This window comes from Oncorhynchus mykiss, chromosome 26 (assembly GCF_013265735.2).
Source record: "Oncorhynchus mykiss isolate Arlee chromosome 26, USDA_OmykA_1.1, whole genome shotgun sequence".
NCBI classification, from domain to species: domain Eukaryota; kingdom Metazoa; phylum Chordata; class Actinopteri; order Salmoniformes; family Salmonidae; genus Oncorhynchus; species Oncorhynchus mykiss.
The window spans coordinates 25,880,099-25,903,848 of record NC_048590.1 but is presented as its reverse complement, the minus strand read 5'-3'; the positions used below and the strand labels follow the sequence as shown (position 1 = coordinate 25,903,848).

The window sequence follows — 23,750 nt, the reverse complement described above, 5'->3', positions numbered from 1 at the left end:
TTTCCATACATATCCATAGTCATTCAAAAACCTTTATTTTAACAGGGAGTCCCATTGGGTTATTCATAAACAGTCTTAGAGAGCGTATAACATTTGCATAACTGATCTATAAGCTTCTTCACAGTGTTCAATGATCCCAATTTCTCCATCCAAAAGAAGTCACAATGGCTACATCTCCAAAATGTGCAGGTGTTATGAAAGAATATGCATACAAAGCCATACATTCTCAATAGGGTTGAATGGCAGGAACCTGGTTACCGGTGAATTATAGTAAATTATTTATATGAACAGCATGGCGTGAAATGGAACTGTTAAATTATATGCAATGTCTAAAACTGGTTTCTCTACGGCCTCAGCATGATGAATCAACGCTCAGGGTGGGGACAGACAGTCCATCTCACAATGCATGTAGACCTATCATTTCTAGGGATGTGCGATATATCGGTGAACATATCAGCAACCAACATCGGTATTGGCCAGATGTCAAATTTAACGCGGATGTGAAAAACCGATGTCAAAAGCTGATGTGCATACCTATATAACGTAGGCACGTGACGTAAAGAAGCTACGTTAAATTCCTCACTGTCTGCTGTGTGGATTGAGCAGTCAACAAGTCAAGCAGTCATTTGAAAGAGTAAGAACATTTCAGCGACACAACTCAAAGGCGAAATCCATTAGCGGCAAGATAATGGAATTCATTGCCCTTGAAAATCAACCATCATTTGTCGTGGTGATGTTGACTTTCGTGACTGGTTGAGCACCGGTACACTTTACCAAGTGCACTATTGTTCAGATGTTGCCCTACCATAGTTACACAGTAATAGTGTCACTGCTATTAGCTTCACGACATACTATGGAACGCCGTTTGGGTCTTTGCGTGTCAAAAAAGATACACGTCAAATAAAAATAAGTTTTTAATTTGACACGTCAAATAACACAGTTCTATTATAGAATGTTGTGTGTCCTGAATTTGCACGTGCAAGCCAAGCGCCACCACGATTATAAGTAGCACTGTTGACAGCAGTACAAAAAAAGTATGCAAAGAACCAAACAACAATGTATTTACAATAACGCGTTGGTAATAAAGCATTATTTGTTTGACCGCAACTTCTGGGGTAGCTAGCTAACTTTAGTTTTGTACCTAGTTAGCACCAATACAACCAGCCTGAAACAATGACCAGTAGAAACTGCAGTCATTTTCACTATTCTTAGCAATGATTTAGGAATCCTTGTGAGTAAGTATTAGATAGGTAGCCACTTGTTGTTCACCTATTGAAACTGAACTTCAGTTCATGAAAATAAATAGCTAGCCAGCTACTTAACCATGTAGCCCAAAGCTAACGTTATAAGCAGCCTGCTAGCGTCATTTGGCTAGTGAGGCTCGACCTGAACGGGGCTGTGTTGTGAAGCTAGCCACAATAAGGACTAGGCGGAATTTGCGGCTTGCCTTCAAATGTACCTCTTTGAAAGTGATGCAGAAGTTTACAATTGGTGGAATCATGCCATATTTAGACTTGATAATGTTAAACAAGATTGGAATGTGAGGCAATGAAATGGGATATCAGTCTACTCGGTGACCCCCATAGAACACAACTGAAGAGATTAAGCAAATATTATCGTTGTAGCTCTTATCAAAAAGGCTTCTCAAAAGTTTTTACCCCCAACCATAAGACTCCTGAACAGGTAATCAAATGGCTTCCCGGACTATTTGCATTGTGTGCCGCCCCCAACCCCTCTTTTTACGCTGCTGCTATACTCTGTTTATCATATATGCATAGTCACTTTAGCTATACATTCATGTGCATACTACCTCAATTGGGCCGACCAACCAGTGCTCCCGCACATTGGCTAACCGGGCTATCTGCATTGTGTCCCGCCACCCGCCACCCGCCAACAACTCTTTTACACTACTGATACTCTCGGTTCATCATATATGCATATGTAGCCGATGTGAAATGGCTAGCTAGTTAGCGGTGGTGCGCACTAGTGGCGTTTCAATCGGTGACGTCACTTGCTCTGAGACCTTGAAGTAGTGGTTCCCCTTGCTCTGCAAGGGCCGCGGCTTTTGTGGAGTGATGGGTAACGATTCTTCGAGGGTGACTGTTGACGTGTGCAGAGCGTCCCTGGTTCGCGCCCAGGTCGGGGCGAGGGGACGAGCGTAAAAAGTCTATACTGTTCCATTGATGCTGTTGACCCGGATCACTGGTTGCTGCGGAAAGAGGAGGAGGTCAAAAGGGGGGTGAGTGTAGCCGATGTGAAATGGCTAGCTAGTTAGCGGTGGTGCGCACTAGTGGCATTTCAAATCGGTGACGTCACTTGCTCTGAGACCTTGAAGTAGTGGTTCCCCTTGTACTGCAAGGGCCGCGGATTTTGTGGAGTGATGGGTAACGATGCTTCGAGGGTGACTGTTGACGTGTGCATAGCGGCACTGGTTCGTGGCGAGGGGACGGACGTAAAAAGTCTATACTGTTGCACACAGTCACTTTAACCATATCTACATATACATACTACCTCAATCAGCCTGACTAACCGGTGTCTGTATGTAGCCTCGCTACTTTTATAGCCTCGCTACTGTATATAGCCTGTCTTTTAACTGTTGTTTAATTTCTTTAACTACCTATTGTTCACCTAACACCTTTTTTTGCACTATTGGTTAGAGCCTGTAAGTAAGCATTTAACTGTTGTATTCGGCGCACGTGACAAATAAACTTTGATTTGATATCGGGTGACTGTAACAAATTCCCTCCCCAGTCAGCCTATTAAGTGTATTGACATTCATATGCACTATACAGATTGCACTTCACCTAAGGATTGGGGTTCAATGAAATGGGGCAACAGTCTACTCAATATATTTTTTCCCAACGTCCTCCTCAGAGTTATCTCCAAAACATCCACGCAGTATTGTTTTTCCTCGGGAATAGTGTTCAATACACATAGGTTGACAATAAATGTGGCTCGATTCACAGTTGTTTCAGAGTCCCCAATAAGAACTACGATGCTAATGTTCTCTGGGTGTCAATGAGTAGACTGATACCCCATGTCATTGATCCACATTCCATAGGTAAGGCTGTACAGTGAAATAAGTATGCCCCCAATGCAATTCTAAAGTATAATACATCCAGTGTGATTTCAACAGATTTTTGTCAAATTAACAAATTATTGTCTTTTGTTGATTTTATATAACAACATTCCAACCTCGTTTAGCATGATCTATTAAATTATGGCATAATTCTACTATTTGTATTAATTTGCATCACTGCTAACCGCAACGCTCACTATTGTGGCTAATCCTTATTGTGGCTAGCTTCACATAGATGGGTCCGACAACCGTTAATCAAATAAGAACTGTGTTATAAATTAGGGTTGTTTTAGATGAAACAGATTGCCATTTTGCTATATTTTTGGGGAAGAACATTGTTTGCATCCTAGAAGGCCAGCATCCTGGAGTCGCCTATTCACTGTTGACATTGAGACTGGTGTTTTGCTGGTACTATTTAATGAAGCTGCCAGTTGAGGACTTGTGAGGCATATGTTTCTTAAACTAGGCACTCTAATGTACTTGTCCTCTTGCTCAATTGTGCACTGGGGCCTCCCACTCCTCTTTCTATTCTGGTTAGGAATACAGGATCTTGAGTTTCTAGCCAATTTCTCACATGGAATAGCCTTAATTTCTCAGAACAAGAAATGACTGATGAGTTTCAGAAGAAAGTTATTTGTTTCTGGCTATTTTGAGCCTGTAATCGAACCCACAAATGCTGATGCTCCAGATACTCAACTAGTTTACATAAAAGTATTCAGACCCTTTGCTATGAGAATCGAAATTGAGCTCAGGTGCATCCTGTTTCCATTGATCATCCTTGAGATGTTTCTACAACTAAATTCAATTGATTGGACATGATTTGTTAAGGCCCACACATGTCTATATAAGGTCCCACAGTTGACAGTGCGTGTCAGAGCAAAAACCAAGCCATTATGTTGAAGGAATTGTCTGTAGAGCTCCGAGACAGGATTGCGTCGAGGCATAGATCTGGGGAAGGGCACCAAAAATGTCTGAAGCATTGAAGGTCCCCAAGAACACAGTGGCCTCCATCCTTCTTAAATGGAAGACGTTTGGAACCACCAAGACTCTTCCTAGAGCTGGCCACCCAGACAAACTGATTGAAAAAATAATTTAAGCAATTTTAGGACAAGGCTGTAACCTAACTAAATGTGGAAAAAGTCAAGGGGTCTGAATATTTTCCGTAGATGAAATAACCTACATCTTCAGGTCATAAATGAAATGCAGTATTAGCTTTATATTTTGAATGATGGGTTATGCATAATAAGCTTCTAACTTATAGCGTCTGTCTCTTGTGATATACACACGCACCTGTGCTCCGCTGTCCTCTCTCCTTAAAAAACGCTCCTTAGCTCTTGGAGTCCCATGCAGGAAAATCTAGACTCGAATAGTTTGCTGGATTAGCATTTCTTATACCAATAGACTACTCGAAGAGGGACGGTAGCTCTTGTTTGCTGAGTTGAATAGAGCAGCCAGAAGAGTGAACGTGATATGGCGGTAGGCTATAGCAGTTATTTATTCAGACCCACAATCATTCAATCTTCGTGAAGAGAAGTGAAAGCCTTCTGTATCTAATTCTAGTCCTATATTATTCATGGGCGTCATTAGAATGACGAAGGTAAGGACAACAAAGCTTATTTAATTTAACTGTTAAACTTTAGGAAGGAATGAAGCAACAATAGAGAGAGAAAGAGGAGGCAGGCTAATAACATTAGGGAAAATATAATGAAAGGTATATGTGCCAGCCTAGTAATTTGAAAAATCAAATTCTTTAGCTTATACTTGTAACTTTGTAGGCCGCATGTGCTACACCAGAATTGGATGTTCTGTCCATGCTTTATCATGGTTTGATGTGCGTAAAATAGGCTACAATATAATAGGCTACAGTATAATACAATACAGTAATACAGTTCACAATCAAAAGGATTAACCTACTGGAGCTAGTTTCATTTATTTACCTAAGAGAGCATATAGCTAGCTACATCTATGGGCTTTTATGTTTTTCTGTCTTGAGTAATGTGCAGTAGCTTATATAATATCTATTGAATAACGGCACAATCATTAGGGCTTTTTGGGGGCTTGGGCTCATTAAATGTCTAATGTAGGGCCCATAAAATTGATTTAATGGCTCAGGCTTGAATTTTTCGATAAAAGCTATAATCAAATCCAGACATAGGCCTATTTATATACTTTATAATGGCACTCCCGGTTTTGGCGGGAAATACTCAGGATGCAACATTTGTAAAATACCAGGAAAATATTCAAACCTAATTCTCACCCTCTAGCAAAACATTTCTGCTTGTGTTTTATTACCGAATTAGCCTTGAGGGATTATCTTTCAGAAATATAATTTAGATTTGGCCGTCGTCTACAGCTGGGTTTTCATCAGAAAGGACAGAAACATGTTGTGCCCTCTAGCTCCAACAGCAGCCAGTCAGCACTACTGTATACTTCCATTCCCTAGCAACACATTCTGCAAGCTAAAGCAGCACACAGGGGACGGTTATGTTAAATCTCTAACACATACAATAAATAAATGAACACCATTCATTGTAAATGCCCTTCACATGACATTTCATGATCCTTGTATATTTTCTTCCAGTGAAAGAATGAAAACATGGTGCAGCTGTCATCCTGATACACCCAGGACATCTCCCTACAGATTAAGCCCAAGCCTGGACCAGAGAGGTCCAAAGCGCTGTGCAGCAGTGTTGGCCTTGTGTGTGAGTATCTCTGTGAATGTCCCTTAGCGCTGTTCTGGTGTCAGCCAGAGTGTGTGTAGGTAGGTGGTCTGCAGGCAGGACCAATATGCTGCAACAGGCCGGCCCTGCTGGAGCTCAGTGGGGTTGCTGATCTGGGACCAGTTCCAGGGCCTCTATGGGCTCCAGTCCTGCAGCTCTAAGTTCACTGCATCACCTTCTGTCAGACCAACGCCTCCCATCAGTCCACACAGCCAGGACACAGAACAGGGCTGCAGGCTACGCCACATTAACCCTCAAACCAGGGACCAGGGGTCAGGGCTGCTGCTCCAGTTTCAACTATTCTGCCTTATTATTATTCGACCATGCTGGTCATTTATGAACATTTGAACATCTTGACCATGTTTTGTTATAATCTCCACCCGGCACAGCCAGAAGAGGACTGGCCACCCCACATAGCCTGGTTCCTCTCTAGGTTTCTTCCTAGGTTTTGGCCTTTCTAGGGAGTTTTTCCTAGCCACCGTGCTTCTTCACCTGCATTGCTTGCTGTTTGGGGTTTTAGGCTGAGTTTCTGTACAGCACTTTGAGATATCAGCTGATGTACGAAGGGCTATATAAAATAAATTTGATTGATTGATTGACTTCCTATACGACTCTGTCCAGATACAGACCCCAGCCATTAAAACAGCACATGGCTCAAGCAGCACATCCGGAGGCACAGATTTCCTTTGTCTCTATTTTTAGAGGTAGAGTTAACTGAAATGATTCATCAACTGTTTGTACATAGCGGTATGCAGGACACTGATGTATTATGTAGGTGATAAAATCACCAATGTTTTCAGCAGAAAGCAATCAGCAGGGCCATTATCAAGCCCCAAATCCTGAAAGCATGTAATTTTTTGAAGGAAAATTACTTATGGGACTAATCTCCTCCTCTTTCCTAAAGAGTGACTGTTGATTACATCTCTGTCATTACCGAGGATGGATATTTCCCCACGTTGGCATCACATGGTAAGCCTTCTCTCTCTCTCGCACTGTCTCTGTCTCTGTCTGAGGCTGTACTGTAATCTACAGAGTACAGCTGGAGGAAGACTGTGTTTGTCCCCTGTCTCTGGGTGTTATTGTTGGAGTTGTTTGCTGTTTTAGTGGCGGTATATGTACAGTGAGTGTAGCAGGGTTATTATTAGACCTCCCTGGGGAAGTCCTGCCTCCTCTGGCCCATCTGCTCATTGTACTGCTGAGATCACACTGACTCTGCCTCGGAGACAGAGCTGAGGCAGGGGAATGGCCCGTCACTCACACATACAGGGGATATACTTGACTGGGGGTATTCTCGACAGTTTGAAAATATGACGTAAGATTAACACAGATAAATATAACTGGCACAACCCAAAGCACTCTTTGAAGTGTATAAAAGGTGTTGATTTAAAATCGGACATATTTTTCTTTGCTAGGAACTAAGGGGGCCTTTAAAGACTGAAATAGAAAAGAAATATGACTTTGGGGTGGTATAACTCCTCCTAGTCCTCTTACTACACATTGATAATGTGTTCTAATTACAGACCGCACAATGCTTTGAGCCAGAGGACACTTTACATAAAAAGGTAGGGCTGCCAAAAACAGTGTGGGTCATTATAGCTGTTAATTCTCCAGGATCAGAGCCAATGCCTAAATGAACGATGCCCTGTGCCTGCTGGAGGTGGCGTCATTACTCACCCTGACCCCCAGCTCCACGTTCTCGCCCCCGTACACCTCCATCCCCTCGTCAAGCAGGCCAATCTCCTCAAAGTACAGCCTGTCCACCACGAAGCAGCCAATCAGAGAAGGGCTCCTACACCATCACACATGGAGTAGATACAAAATGTGTTTACATGTGTTAGTCGACCTACTGGATACTTTGCTGAACTAAAAAATAATAACTTGGGAGTCATGAACACAATCAATCAATCAATGTGTATTCCAATGTGTTTTCCTATGTGTTATTTCCTGTTTTTGTCCTACACGAGGAAATACGTGTTTTTACGCTTTCATGTGTCATCGTCTCGGTATCTTGTACTTAAATACTGTATTTTTTAATTTGTACAAACTGTTTTACCCCAAATAAAATATAGCAATCAATCAATCAAAATAATATTGTGTTCACATGACTTACAGTATATTCTAATACACCTGGAGGCTTAATTGGCATGTATACTGTATGTATGCATTTGCCTCGTAAATCAGAAAACACACGGCATGTTTTAACAGGTGTTATGAAACAACACAACCATCACATTCTGCCTGCATGCAAAAGATCTGAAAGACTCTATATTCATAAGTCCCCATATTTCTACCTACCTAATTGGAGCACTGTTGTTGGCCTGGTGAAACCAGGACTTGGGTGGGTTGAGGTAGCGGCACCACAGCTCCCAGTCGAAGCCCTGAGCAGACAGTGGGTACTCTTCAATCTCAAACGTGTCGTATTTGATGTTATCAAACGACGGAGAGATGATGCGTGTTCTGTCCTCCTGAATTCTCATGAGAACAGGCTCAGCCCTTCAAACACATAGTAGAACGCAATTAAGTTTGAGTATGTGAGAAGCTATCTCAATTACCTACCCTACACATGTAAACGAGGACCATGGGCAATATATAAAAGTTCTGCAACTGGCTTTCTGTAGGGTCCATTGTAACTAAGGGTCCAAAAAATTAAAAATATAAAAATGTGTATTTTTCTACTAGCACTGACTTTGCTGATAACTACTTTATTGAGGGAACATGTATTACTATGACTGTGATATGTGGTTGTCTAACCCAGCTATCTTAAGATGAATACACTAATTATAAGTCGCTCTAGGATAAGAGTGTCTGCTAAATGACTAAAATGTATATGTAAAATATAAGCTACTGAGAAAACAGAAACGTGAGAATAGAGCATAGATGTGTTAATGATTCATTCATACACAAAAACAATGCGAACAGTATACAATAATTGTGCAATCATGCTCAGTAATGGCTTGGATTAGCCACATACCGATAGTTACAGGTTACAGGGTGGCAGGTAGCCTAGCGGTTAGAGCGTTGGGCTAGTAAACGAAAGGTCGCTAGTTCGAATACCTGAGCCAAGAAAGTGAACAATCTGTTGATGTGCCCTTGAGCAAGGCACTTAACCATAGTTTGCTCCAGGGATGCTGTACTACTATGGCTGGCCCTATAAAACAACACATTTCTCTGCACCTATCAAGTGTGTGACAATAAAAACAGATTAGATTGTAGAAGCTGAGTTGGAAAATGTATCTATTGTATTCTGAACAAACCATGTGCGTAGGCGCTCCTGCCAAGTATTCAGACTGAAACAATGAATCAGCCTGTAGCAAGTGCACATCTAGGTAAAAGCATTCCTGAGGGATGCTATTTGTGCTATGTAGGTTTAATACCGAATCAGCACAGATTAAAAACAGAAATACTTGGGATGCTGTTCAAACCCCCCTGACAGATTTGGGTCAGGCTGTTGAGACCACAATTCGACGGTATGAAAACTCTGTCAGAGCAATGATCGTTGTGCCCCAGGGAAGTATGGGAAGGGCCTACAGAAGGCCTCACACACTTCCTGCCACATTGTCATCATAGACAACATGCCGTGCCAACACACTGGCAACTCTAAGCTATACCTCAGAAGGCAATAGTCTTCGATCAAATGTGGCTTTGAGCATGGCCATAGAGTGCTGTACCTGAGAACCCATATGCTTCACAAATCAGTGTATTGAAGTGTGTTAATGTACTTTGTGTGTATGTCATGTGACTCACCAGCCTATATTGAACTCCACGTGGGCGTCGAACAGGGCCACAACCGGAGCGGTGGCCGCCCTCCACCCACTCACTCTGGAGCGGATCAGACCCTCCTGCTTATCATGGCGCACCACCTTGATGAAGCCGGGCCGCTGGCTGTTGGTCGCAGACACAAAGTCCTGTAGCTTCTCCTTCAGCTCGTCTAAAGAAGAAACACACATGATTACGCACACACACATGCACACAATAATGTGTTAAACCTTGAGTTTCCTCATAATCTTTGGTGAGGTAAGTAAGAGATGCTACTGATGATACATAGACGACACCACACCCAATAGACTCCATCTTATCCACCTTGGGGTATTTAAGGGTAGAGGGAGGCAGCCAAAAGCACTCATGCTCTACTGGTTTGATCACTAGACCAAAGAACTTGCCTCCAGTTGTAGGGCTCCATAGGGCTTGCTGTACAAGAGGGGATATTGCAATCCTGAAGAATCAGGCCGCAATTCTATCAAAAGCGTGAAAGTAAAAGCAGGAATTGGGCACAGTTCCTCAATACAGTATTTAACTTTTTGACAAACCAACAAGTCACCTCATAATCAGTTCAATATTATGCTTTTGAGTCACACAAACTGTAGGTTAATGGAAACGAATAGGCCTAAATAAAGATGGTGACATAGTGCCACAGGCTTGTAAAGTGTTGCTATAGAGGTCAACCAAAGACAGTTTTTCTCTTAACCCCTTACACTCATGGGTATTGGCCTATAGGGCTAAATTAAAATGTTTCTTACAGACGAAATATGGAAAGAATTCTGTATGCATTACCATGGTAGCAATTAAAAGGGAACAGATTGGAGATTATGGGAAAATTATTAGACTAAACAGTTCAACTGACACAAGACTCAATCCAAACATTACACTGTTGATTTTATTTACATTTTACATTTACTGTACTTTTTGCCGCATTTGTTAATAACGAAATCTTAAAATACTCTGGATACATTCAATAATATAAGAAAATTCACAGGAAATTTGTGGTAGATTCAACATAATTACAAGGGTTTGAGTAAGAGGTCTATTGTCACGACTTCCACCGAAGTTGGCTCCCCTGCCTGTTTGGGCGGTGCTCGGCGGTCGTCGTCACCGGCCTACTAGCCGCCACTGATCCCTTTTTCGTTGTCTGTTTGTTTTGTCTTACTAGTTGCACCTGTCTATTTGTGTGCTTGATTGGCTTCCTTATTTATAGTACGTTTACTCGTGAGATTACTCATATGTTACGTGTGTATGTTTTTTTTGGTGTTCGTGCTCTGGACCTGGTGCCCTGTTGTGTTGGTCCACATTTTCCGCGCCCTGTTTTGTTGGGAATTATTTTCTGTGCGATGTCTTCCTGTGGAACTATATGCTCTCTGCGCCTGATTCTTCCCACACGCACCAAGTTACCTGTGACATCTATCTGGTGTCTCAAAATGGCCACACACCTCTCCAAAGTGTGCACAGTTCGTAAGTTATTGCAATGCACTTTTATGACTCAAAAAATAATCAAGTATAAAGGTGCATTTTTTGCACTCCTAGCCGTGAGGTTGAGGAACTAGAGCAAGCACACTTGTAGTGGTTTTTCTTGGAACACAGACCTGCATCCCTGCCTTCACACAAATACTACTGTTGTATACGCAATCAAAAAACAGTCCATTATAAATCACAATCTGGGTTAGGTTGGGCATAATATGAAAGCTTGTTCTATTGCCAGCATACCTAGCTAAATTCTAAAATATGATCTTACAGTGTTAGCTTTTCACAAGGCAATTCAGAGAAGCAGATTGTCATTTGTATGGGCATAGAATGGAATCACAAGTGCATGACTCCATTCTAAACTCAGCAAGAAAAGAAATGTCCCATTTTCAGGACCCTGTCTTTCAAAGATAATATGTAAAAATCCAAATAACTTCACAGATCTTCATTGTAAAGGGTTTAAACACTGTTTCCCATGCTTGTTCAATGAACCATGAACAATTAATGAACATGCACCTGTGGAACGGTCGTTAAGACACTAACAGCTTACAGATGGTAGGCAATTAAGATCACAGTTATGACAACTTAGGACACTAAAAGAGGCCTTTCTACTAACTCTGAAAAACATCAAAAGAAAGATGCTCAGGGTCCCTGCTCATCTGCGTGAACGTGCCTTAAGCATGCTGCAAGGAGGCATGAGGACTGCAGATGTGGCCAGGGTAATAAATTGCAATGTCCGTATTGTGAGACGCCTAAGACAGTGCTACAGGGAGACAGGACGGACAGCTGGTCGTCCTCGCAGTGGCAGACCACGTGTAACAACACCTGCACAGGATCGGTATATTCGAACATCACACCTGCGGGACAAGTACAGGATGGCAACAACTGCCCTAGTTACACCAGGAGCGCACAATCCCTCCATCAGTGCTCAGACTTTCCGCAATAGGCTGTGAGAGGCTGGACTGAGGGCTTGTAAGCCTGTTGTAAGGCAGGTCCTCACTGGACATCACTGGCAACAACGTCGCCTATGGGCACAAACCCACTGTTGCTTGACCAGACAGGACTGGCAAAAAGTGCTCTTCTCTGACAAGTCGCAGTTTTGTCTCACCAGGGGTGATGGTCGGGTTCGCGTTTATCGTTGAAGGAATGAGCGTTACACCGAGGCCTGTACTCTGGAGCGGGATCAATTTGGAGGTGGAGGAACCGTCATGGTCTTGGGCGGTGTGTCACAGCATCTTCGGACTGAGCTTGTTGTCATAGCAGGCAATCTCAACGCTCATCTCACAGCAAGAACTGTCAAATCTGGTGCAGTCCATGAGGAGGAGATGCACCACAGTACTTAATGCAGCTGGTGGCCACACCAGATACTGACTGTTACTTTTGATTTTGAACCCCAAATATTTACACATGTTAATTTTGCTGAAAATAAACGCAGTTGACAGTGAGAGGACGTTTCTTTTTTTGCTGAGTATATATGTGGTCTGTGGAATTTTTTTAATTCACAATACAACATAGACTCATTCTGTTTAGGACACACCAGGGTATAATGCCATGGCATCTTGTAACTGATCATAAACCCCTGTATATTACATGAGTTTTATGATATGGAAATGTGAAGTGCACATGGCTTGCTTGTATGGCATCAAAGCAGTATTTATTATAATCCTCAACATCTCATATTTCAAAATACATTGAGTCCTCGTCATACACACACACCATTTCCATCACTCAAACAACAAAGAAGTTGCAAGTTGCTCAATTAGCGGGAGTGGTGGAGGCAACTTTGACCCTTTTCACACTATGACAGATTCTCTAGAGGTTTTGGGAGAACACCCTTGGCTATACTGTTTAATAATGTGAATTCGCTAACTCTCTACCGCAACCTTCAGAAGTAGCGCACAACGCTACTTCAGTAGCTACGAGTTTCCCCCTTTGAAACAAGGCAGTATGAACAGAATTGATTTGTTCAGCCCAACACTCCTAGAGCAATAATTTTGAAACAGCTGAAATGTATAGACATTGTCCTCAATTTTGAGACACATTTTATTGAGTTTTTACCTGCACGGAGCCACTTAAAATTATGGAGGCCCATCCCCACCACCAAAATAAATGTAGAATGTTGATAGTAGATCATACAAAAATGATTTTTTTCCCCCCTTTAATTTTTAACATTGTGTGGTGATTTCAGAGGTAGCATCACAGGTCCCAGAGTAAGTTAGTAGCCTTGGCATGTGCGAGCTGGAACAGCACATAGCAGCAGGAGCCTACCGTTGAAGTCAGAATTTTACATACTATAACCTCACGGCTTCAACCGGGGGGGGGCAGATAACCGGATGTTCATTCCTGATGCGGTCCACTCCTCGATCCTGCCACCTGGGCCCCCCGGCGGACCATGGCCTTTGTGGGACAATATTTTTGGTGGACTTCCATGGTTCCTGACCTCTTTGCGTTCGTCACTGCATACACGATCTGTGCACAGAACAAGGCTCCGGCTGGTCTCCATCAACCTCTGCCTGTCCCTCACTGTCCCTAGTCTCACATATCCCTGGAATTTGTCACGGGTCTCCCACGTCTGATGGCAACACCGCCATCCTGAATGTAGGGGATCAGTTTTCCAAAGCCACCCACTTCATTCCTCTCCAAGCTCGGCCCAGCTCATGGTGCAGCATGTCTTCTGGATCCATGGACTGCCTGTGGAAATGCCTCTGACTGGGTCGTCAGCCAACCTGTCCTACAGGGTTCCGAACCCCAGTCCAAAGGCCAGTCGGAGCGAGTCAACCAAGACCTGGAGACGACTCTACGCAGCCTGGTCTCCGCCAACCCGACCACTTGGTGTCAGCAAGTTGTGTGGGTTGAATATGCCCGCAACACCCTTCCTTGCTCTGCCCCAGGTTCTATTTCCCTTTGAGTGTTCCCTGGGATATCAGCCCCCGCTCTTCCCTGAGCAGAAGGAAGAGGTCGGCATACATTCGGCACAGATGTTTGTCCGCCTGGAAGGCTCTCGTACCTGGAAGAGAGCCTGGTCAGCCCTTCTCAAGACCACCTCCAGGTATCGAGGGGGGGGGGTCACATCCTGATCTTTGCATGTCTTTGTGCAATCTTCCCCATTATCCCCAATGTATTTATACCTGTGTTCTCTGTCTGTTTCCGGTTCGTTTTGTTTTGTGAAACCTACCCGTGTTTTTCCCCTTGCTGTTCTGTTCTAGTTCATGTTTTCTAGTTTTTCCTGGTTTTGACCATTCTGCTGAGTCTGCCTGCCATTCTTTACCTTGCCACACCACACTGGATTATTGACCCCTGGCTGTTCTGACCCTGAGACTGCCTGCCGTTCTGGACCTGTTGCACCCTATCTGGATTACTGACCTCTGCCTGCCCTTGACCTGTCGTTTTGACTGCCCCTGTTCAAGTAATAAACTTTTGTTACTTCGACACCGTCTGCATCTGGTTCTTACCTGAAACATGATACCCTAGAGCCATTTTACCACATGTAGACCAAATTATTTGCATGATATTGATACAAATTAAGCCTGACTTGTAATGTTGTAAGGTAGGCCTACTGTACTTTTATATTTGTATGAGAGGGGGTAGTAGGCCTAAGCTTTCATTTTTGACAGGCTAAAGTTACTTGATAAAGACATGCTGTTAAAAACTGTGCTTATGTCTTGAAGCTAAAATGTATTGTGTAGGGGAAGGGGATATTAACTGTTGGGTATTAACTGCACTGCTTAAGGGCAGAACTGCTGACTTTTCCACCTTGCCGGCTCGAGGAGTTGAACCAGCAGCCTTTCGGTTCCTGGCCCAACTTTTTGTCTGCTACTGGCCAACTTGCACATGCTTGTGAATTGTTGCCTTATTCAAGAGTGTAATGTGGTTTGGTTCCTTTTTCAAATGTGTTATCTGGTTAAGATAAAAAGTCACTTGCATAGTTAAAGCATACTAGTTGTGGCTATAGCATACTGGGATAGTTCAGAGGAATATTTACAGTAAATGTCCGTTGTCGAGCGCTGAATCTTCTTGCGGCACATGACCTTCTGTTGCTAATGTGAAACATCACGCTGCCTCATTTTTTATTGTCGTGCACGGTGCTCAAGTTCAGAACGGCAGTCATTCAATAATGAGCTGTAAAGAACCTGAGCTCTGGCGTCATGTATAGCATGCAACTGTACAGCCACTGCGTTCCAATTTAGGTGCTTATCAGTGTCCAAATCTGCCATTTTCAACTTGTATCGGGGTACGAGTGTAAAGGGCCACTAATCAACATAATGTCAAGCCAAGTCTCAGACTGACGGAAACATGAGGTCAACCACCTGATATCAACTGATGTCAGCGGACAGATAGTGGTTTCACCTGTGTGCTAACTGGAACTCTGTGGTACCACTGACTTAAAAACCTGAGACATTACAATTCCCTCTACAGGACAGGAAATCTTTACATTCACACTAATCACACATTGGGGAATAGCAGCCTATGAAATGCCAGCCAATCAAAAAGGTTTCAGTCAATTACAAAGAATATTAAATACACTTTTATGAGCTGTGTTGTGTAAACCTCCAGAGAAATGCCTACAGTGTGAAGAAGATAGTTAGACTTTTCCAAAGTGCTGTTGTTCAAGTCTCAGCGTTCTGCAGCATCATTATAAAGCAGAGAGATGTGGTAAATTCATTCGCACACCCCCACCAGGCACCTGCTTGTTTGCATCTGACGTGCTATCAGTCATCTCTCGCAATATTCACCAGATGGTACGTCTACAGGCCAGGAACAGAGGGACCCCTAAACAGTACAGCTACTGTGCTCTGTATGGCTGACAGCCATAATCCAATAATCACACATTTCACCATGTGTAACACCACACCAAACAGTCCACCTGGGAGTAATGACTTACTGTAAACACTAATGGATCCACAGAGAATGGGACAGAAGGCCTCCCTGCCTACATTTTTTTGGGGTGGTTCCCTTTCAGTCAGTATACTCATTACAACACACAGCTATGCGGATTGCGCTCCACCGGGATTCACTGAAGAACCTTTGAAAAAGCATTTGCAGCTACCCAGCAAACCTGGGAACCTTCTTAGAACATTAGCTAAGGTTCCCATTAAGTTCTAGTTTGTGTTTTATCTAACATTAGAATGATAACATCCCAAAAGCATTCACTCAAAGAATGTTTTAGATAACAAAATGTTGTTTTTTTCAGAAAATGTTTGAAATGAAATATCCTAAAAACGTCTGTAACAACCACCACAGAACATTCCCCAAACATTCGCATTAGGTTACCCGGTTATGTAATAACATAGAAATGTGTTCAGGGAACGTTCTTGCAACATCAGGCAATTGTTTTATACAAACATTGTATACTCATCAGCACAACTGGGCAGTGTTTGTGTTATGATAATTTTTGCCGCACCCTAACAAATGTTCTGGGAACATTCACAGAACCAATTTTGGTATTCTGGGTAGACACTACACTGTAGACACTGCACAGCTACCAGCTTATAAGACACTTTGATGGTCATCCTGTTCAGAGGGATAGCATTGAGTGTCATTAGCGTGGTGTCACACAACGTCAACAAAACAAAGGAGATGATTGTGGGCTTCAGGAAACAGCAGAGGGAGCACCCCCCTATCCACATCAACGGGACAGTAGTGGAGAGGGTAGTAAGTTTTAAGTTCCTCGGCGTACACATCACGGACAAACAAACTGAATTGGTCCACCCACACAGACAGCGTTGTGAAGAAGGCGCAGCAGCGCCTCTTCAACCTCAGGAGGCTGAAGAAATTTGGCTCGTCACCAAAAGCACTCACAAACTACAGATGCACAATCGAGAGCATCCTGTCGGGCTGTATCACCGCCTGGTACGGCAACTGCTCCGCCCACAACCGTAAGGCTCTCCAGAGGATAGTGAGGTCTGCACAACGCATTACCGGGGGCAAACTACCTGCCCTCCAGGACACCTACACCACCCGATGTCACAGGTAGGCCATAAAGATCATCAAGGACAACAACCACAAAACCGCCTATGCCGTTCTGTACCATCACTCATTCATATATCTTTATGTACATATTCTTTATCCCTTTACACTTGTGTGTATAAGGTAGTAGTTGTGGAATTGTTGGGTTAGAGTACTCGTTGGTTATTACTGCATTGTCGGAACTAGAAGCAAAAGCATTTCACTACACTCGCATTAACATCTGCTAACCATGTGTATGTGACAAAATTGGATTTGATTTGATTTATACTCAAAGAGGCATTGATTTCATTACAACCCAAGCAGAGGTAAGTAGAGAATGGAGAGTGTTAGCTTTACTTGGCCATTTTGCTTCCTCATTGTTTTCCATAATGCAGCCGTAGTTCCCCTCAAGCAGCAGTCTCCATTCTAATCTTCTCCCATAGCGAACAGCAGCATACTAAACATTGTCTGAGGGAGTTGAGCTCCAGGTACCATAGAATCTCACTGAATAAAAAAGCACATGAGATCTCTACTAGACGTAAGAGACTTGTGATTTCAAGGACAGCATACATTTCCCAGCAAATATGAGAATAATACATGGAGCAGAATCTGAAAAAAAGTCTATGAATCCTACATGATTAAATTAGATTATTTTATAATACAATGGTTACGTGTGTTTATAATAACCACTCCAGCACCATGCAGTCCCAGTTCAGGTCAAGTAGATTGTGTTCTGAGAGAACCTCGTTTGCTGCCTTGAAGCGCAACACCTTGCCCTTGAAATAGTTGTTCTTTTTTGGCTGAGCACCCTAGCGTTTTGTTTATCCTTGAGCAAAATGTGTCCCTCATCAATCATTGGGTAAAGTTCAATAGCCCAACTGGACGTGCTGTGAATGGTGGTGCTGTTCCTTTTCAGAAAAGGAGCGTTGGTTACAAGCTGCTAGATGTTTCACAAATTGTGTTAATGCTTTCAGAGTGGCACATATCAGTTCAGTGATGGAATGGGGAGTAGCTAAATGACATTCTCTGTTCAGATCATTCCCTTTATCAGTCTCCTCAGGAAAGCAATAGGCACCTTATGGGCACGTGCTGATGACGTTTCATCAGCCGCATTAAGTCATTTGTTTTATACAATTAATAATTAAGAGATTCAGATGTGTGTGAATTGAGAAGAATAATGATGAAGTGTAATGGTTTCTAATGAATCATAATAAAGCACATGGAGTTACAGGTTCATTACCCTGGGAACGGCTGATGACCAAGTATATCAATCTTTTATGACTGATATCCTAACTGAAGCTTCCTAAGAAATTCTCATGTTTGAATGTAATAGGCACAGTCCTACAGTTAGAGCTGTGGGAGTACCCAGCTGCACAAAACTGCAACATCCTCTCGATTTGTGAAGTCATCAAGTGCAAAGTGTTTTTCATATAGATTCAAAGTTCCTTTTATAAATATTATTCTGTTTTGTACATTTGTGGAAAAAGCTAATGAAGACAACTGCAGAATCATGGACATAATAGGTTTCTATAAAAACAAAATGCACAGTACAGATGTAGGATCTTAATTTGATCACCCTGTTGCAGGACAAGTTTCCTTTAAAACGTGTAGTGTATTTGAAGTTTAAAAAGTCTTTGGGATTTTTAAATTTCAGACATGATTTTTCCCTCACGAAAAATGTATTAACCCCTACAAAAATGTCCATTAATTATAATACACATAATAATTCACATTTCCTGTTGCTGCAGGATTATCTTATATTATTATCTTATCTTGTCATGTCCCGTGTATATATATATATATATGTATATATATTTATATATTATCTTTTCTTCACATATCTTTTTCTATATAGATTGTTTTTCTTCTGCAACCCGCCTCACCAATTTAAACAAATAAAATTATTCACCTCAAATCTGAAATCCACAACAGAAGCTAGCCAGAAGCTAGCCAGGAATCAATCACCTATCCGGACCCGTTTTACTGCCGATACGGAGCCCCACCGGGCCTTCACAACTGGACTACTGACGTTATCTGCCCGAGGGAGTTATCCAACTGGCCCCTCTGTCGCGATGTAACCTGAACACCCATCTGCGGCCCGCTAACCGCTAGTCTTATCGGCTGCTATCTGAATAGGTCTATCAATTTTCTTGGGTCACTATAACTATATCTTTTTTTGCCAATTGTATTTGTCCCCTCTACCACACAGAACCCCACAAATCTACCGACGGAAACAGACGAGGTGGCTAAAAACAGACCTCCATCCTCTGCCAGCTTGCTACCCATGGCCCGGCTAGCTGTCTGAATCGCAGTGACCCCAACCAACCTCACTACTCACTGGACCCTTATGATCACTTGGCTAAGCATGCCTCTCCTTAAGGTCAATATGCCTTGTCCATTGCTGTTCTGGTTAGTGTTTATTGGCTTATTTCACTGTAGAGCCTCTAGCCCTGCTTATTATACCTTATCCAACCTTTCAGGTCCACCACCCACACATGCGATGACATCACCTGGTTTCAAATATGTTTCTAGAGACAATATCCCTCTCATCATCACTCAATGCCTAGGTTTACCTCCACTGTATTCACATCCTACATACCTTTGTCTGTACATTATACCTTGAAGCTATATTATCGCCCCCAAAAACCTGCTCCTTTTACTCTCTTTTCCAGACGTCCTAGACGAACAATTCTCATAGCTTTTAGCCGTACCCTTATCCTACTCCTCCTCTGTTCCTCTGGTGATGTAGAGGTGAATCCAGGCCTTGCAGTGCCTAGCTCCACTCCTATTCCCCAGGTGCTCTCTTTTGATGGCTTCTGCAACCATAATAGCCTTGGTTTCATGCATGTTAACATTGGAAGCCTCCTCCCTAAGTTTGTTTTATTCACTGCTTTAGCACACTCTGCCAACCCGGATGTCCGTGTCTGAAACCTGGCTTAGGAAAAAAAAAAAAAACTCTGAAATCTCCATCCCTAACTACAAAATTTTCAGACAAGATAGAACGACGAAAGGGGGCGGTGTTGCAATCTACTGAAGAGATAGCCTGCAGAGTTCTGTCCTACTATCCAGGTCTGTACCCAAACAATTTGAACTTCTACTTTTAAAATTCCACCTCTCTAAAAACAAGTCTCTCACCGTTGCCGCCTGCTATAGACCACACTCTACCCCCAGCTGTGCTCTGGACACCATATGTGAACTGATTGCCCCCATCTATCTTAAGAGCTCATGCTGCTAGGTGACCTAAACTGGGCCTTGCTTAACACCCCAGCCATCCTACAATCTAAGCTTGATGCCCTCTCAATCTCAATCAATCAATCTCAATCAATCAATCTCAATCAAGATCTCAGCAATCATTGCCTCATTGCCTGCATCCGTAATGGGTCAGCGGTCGAACGACCTCCACTCATCACTGTCAAACACTCCCTGAAACACTTCAGCGAGCAGGCCTTTCTAATCGACCTGGCCGGGGTATCCTGGAAGGATATTGACCTCATCCCGTCAGTAGAGGATGCCTGGTTATTTTTTTTAAATGCCTTCCTCGCCATCTTAAATACGCATGCCCCATTCAAGAAATGTAGAACCAGGAACAGATATAACCCTTGGTTCTCTCCAGACCTGACTGCCCTTAACCAACACAAAAACATCCTATGGCATTCTGCATTAGCATCGAACAGCCCCCGTGATATGAAACTTTTCAGGGAAGCTAGAAACCAATATACATAGGCAGTTCGAAAATCCAAGGCTAGCTTTTTCAAGCAGAAATTTGCTTCCTGCAACACAAACTAAAACATGTTCTGGGACACTGTAAAGTCCATGGAGAACAAGAACACCTCCTTCCAGCTGCCCACTTCACTGAGGATAGGAAACTGTCACCACCGATAAATCCACTATAATTGAGCATTTCAATAAGCATTTTTCTACGGCTGGCCATGCTTTCCACCTGGCTACCCCTACCCCGGTCAACAGCACTGCACCCCCAACAGCAACTCGCCCAAGCCTTCCCCATTTCTCCTTCTCCCAAATCCAGTCAGCTGATGTTTTGAAAGAGCTGCAAAATCTGGATCCCTAAAAATCAGCAGGGCTAGACAATCTGGATCCTTTCTTTCTAAAACTATCTGCAGAAATTGTTGCAACCCCTATTACTAGCCTGTTCAACCTCTCTTTCGTGTCGTGTGAGATCCCCAAAGATTGGAAAGCAGCTGCGGTCATCCCCCTCTTCAAAGGGGGGGGGGCACTCTTTACCCAAACTGCTACAGACCTATATATATCCTACCCTGCCTTTCTAAAGTCTTCGAAAGCCAAGTCAACAAACAGATTACCGACCATTTCGAATCCCACCGCAACTTCTCCGCTATGCAATCTGGTTTCAGAGCTGGTCATGGGTGCACCTCAGCCACACTCAAGGTCCTAAACGATATCTTAACCTCCATCGATAAGAAACAATACTGTGCAGCCGTATTCATTGACCTGGGCAAGGCTTTCGACTCTGTCAATCACCACATCCTCATCGGCAGTTTCTCAAATGATTGCCTCGCCTGGTTCACCAACTACTTCTCTGATAGAGTTCAGTGTGTCAAATCGGAGGGCCTGTTGTCCGGGCCTCTGGCAGTCTCTATGGGGGTGCCACTGGGTTCAATTCTTGGGCCGACTCTTCTCTGTATACATCAATGATGTCGCTATAGCTGTTGGTGAGTCTCTGATCCACCTCTACGCAAATGACACCATTCTGTATACTTCTGGCCCTTCTTTGGACACTGTGTTAAAAAACCCTCCAGACAAGCTTCAATGCCATACAACTCTCCTTCTGTGGCCTCCAACTGCTCTTAAATACAAGTAAAACTAAATGCATGCTATTCAACCGACCGCTGCCTGCACCTGCCCGCCCGTCCAGCATCACTACTCTGGACCGTTCTGACTTAGAATATGTGGACAACTACAAATACCTAGGTGTCTGGTTAGACTGTAAACTCTCCTTTCAGACTCACATCAAACATATCCAATCCAAAGTTAAATCTAGAATTGGCTTCCTATTTCGCAACAAAGCATCCTTCCCTCATGCTGCCAAACATACCCTCGTAAAACTGACCAGCCTACCAATCCTCGACTTCGGCGATGTCATTTACAAAATAGCCTCCAATACCCTACTCAATAAATTGGATGCAGTCTATCACAGTGCCATCCGTTTTGTCACCAAACCCCATATACCACCCACCACTGTGACCTGTACGCTCTCGTTGGCTGACCCTCGCTTCATACTGGTCGCCAAACCCACTGGCTCCAGGTCATCAACAAGACCCTGCTAGGTAGAGTCCCCCCTTATCTCAGCTCGCTGGTCACCATAGCAGCACACGCTCCAGCAGGTATATCTCTCAGGTCACCCCCAAAACCAATTCCTCCTTTGGCCGCCTCTCCTTCCAGTTCTCTGCTGCCAATGACTGGAACGAACTACAAAAATCTTTGAAACTGGAAACACTTATCTCCTTCACTAGCTTTAAGCACCAGCTGTCAGAGCAGCTCACATATTACTGCACCTGTACATAGCCCATCTATAATTTAACCCAAACAACTCCCTCTTCCCCTACTGTATTTATTTATTTTGCTCCTTTGCACCCCATTATTTCTATTTCTACTTTGCGCATTCTTCCACTGCAAATGTACCATTCCAGTGTTTTACTTGCTATATTGTATTTACTTTGCCACCATGGCCTTTTTTTCCCTTTACCTCCCTTATCTCACCTCATTTGCTCACATTGTATATAGACTTATTTTCCTACTGTATTATTGACTGTATGTTTGTTTTACTCCATGTGTACTCTGTGTTGTTGTATGTGTCGAACTGCTTTGCTTTATCTTGGCCAGGTCGCAATTGTAAATGAGAACTTGTCCTCAACTAACCTACCTGGTTAAATAAAGGTGAAATAAAAAAATTTAACATTTAAATCTTGCTGTAGGAAACTCATATTAAGATCTTACATCTGTATAAGAAGCATAATGAATAGGTGATGATATACAGTGAGCTCCAAAAGTATTGGGACTGACTATTTTGTTGTTGCTTTGGCTCTGTACTCCAGCATTTTAGATTTGAAATGATACAATGACCATGAGGTTAAAGTGCAGACTGTCTGCTTGTTTATTATGCTGATGAAAATACCCTCAGATTAAAGCTGACAGTCTGCACTTTAGCCTCATAGTCATTGTATAATTTCAAATCCAAAGTGCTGGAGTACAGAGCCAAAACAACAACAAATTTGTCACTCTCCCAATACTTTTGGAGCTCACTGTTAAGCCGTTTCCTATATTCCAAATTTGTCTTTCTAAATCGAGCACAGTTGAGGAGTTTATAATCCAGGGGGGATGGACCCAATCCTTGTTGTTGAGTCAAAGTTTCTGTATGTTCTGTAGCTAAAAGCTGGGAGTTGGAGAGACACAGAGGCTGCCATCCATCACTCAAAATGAGCTCGGGTTGGCAACTCTGTCAGGGCTGTGAATGTAATACATGAACAAATCCTCATCACTCCGCCCAGACCAAGAGACAGCGAGGGAAAGAGAAAATAAAGTGTGAGAGAGAGAGTGCGAGAGAGAGAGAAGGCAAACGTTAGAGAGACTGATGTATGTAGTCTGAGAGAAGATGATGAGGGACCCGAGAGAGACAGAGAGAGTGGACAGACAAAGATGGTTCCTCCTTCATGCTTCTTTCTCTAGTCCTGTGATATACAGCCTTTCTCCCTGCAATGGAGAGTAGCTGGATAACAAGGCTGTTAGGATGTGCC

The 23,750-nt window shown here is 43.1% G+C and overlaps 1 protein-coding gene and 1 long non-coding RNA gene across 3 annotated transcripts in view; one reads left to right on the top strand and one right to left on the bottom strand.

Annotated features, from left to right (window-relative positions):
- The window catches only part of LOC118944449, a 49,700-nt gene extending 42,153 nt beyond the window's left edge, over nt 1-7,547 (top strand). The window contains exons 2-4 of the long non-coding RNA XR_005039790.1: nt 5,661-5,781; nt 6,704-6,768; nt 7,411-7,547. This is a non-coding gene — a long non-coding RNA (uncharacterized LOC118944449). The remainder of the gene's footprint in view (nt 1-5,660; nt 5,782-6,703; nt 6,769-7,410) is intronic.
- The window catches only part of LOC110506485 (polypeptide N-acetylgalactosaminyltransferase 18), an 86,353-nt gene that overhangs the window by 23,175 nt on the left and 39,428 nt on the right, over nt 1-23,750 (bottom strand). For both annotated transcript variants that reach the window (XM_021586128.2, XM_036963855.1), the window contains exons 4-6: nt 9,544-9,727; nt 8,095-8,292; nt 7,474-7,588 (exon numbers count right to left, since the gene is read on the bottom strand). In XM_021586128.2, the coding sequence (XP_021441803.2) occupies nt 7,474-7,588; nt 8,095-8,292; nt 9,544-9,727 (497 nt within the window). The remainder of the gene's footprint in view (nt 1-7,473; nt 7,589-8,094; nt 8,293-9,543; nt 9,728-23,750) is intronic.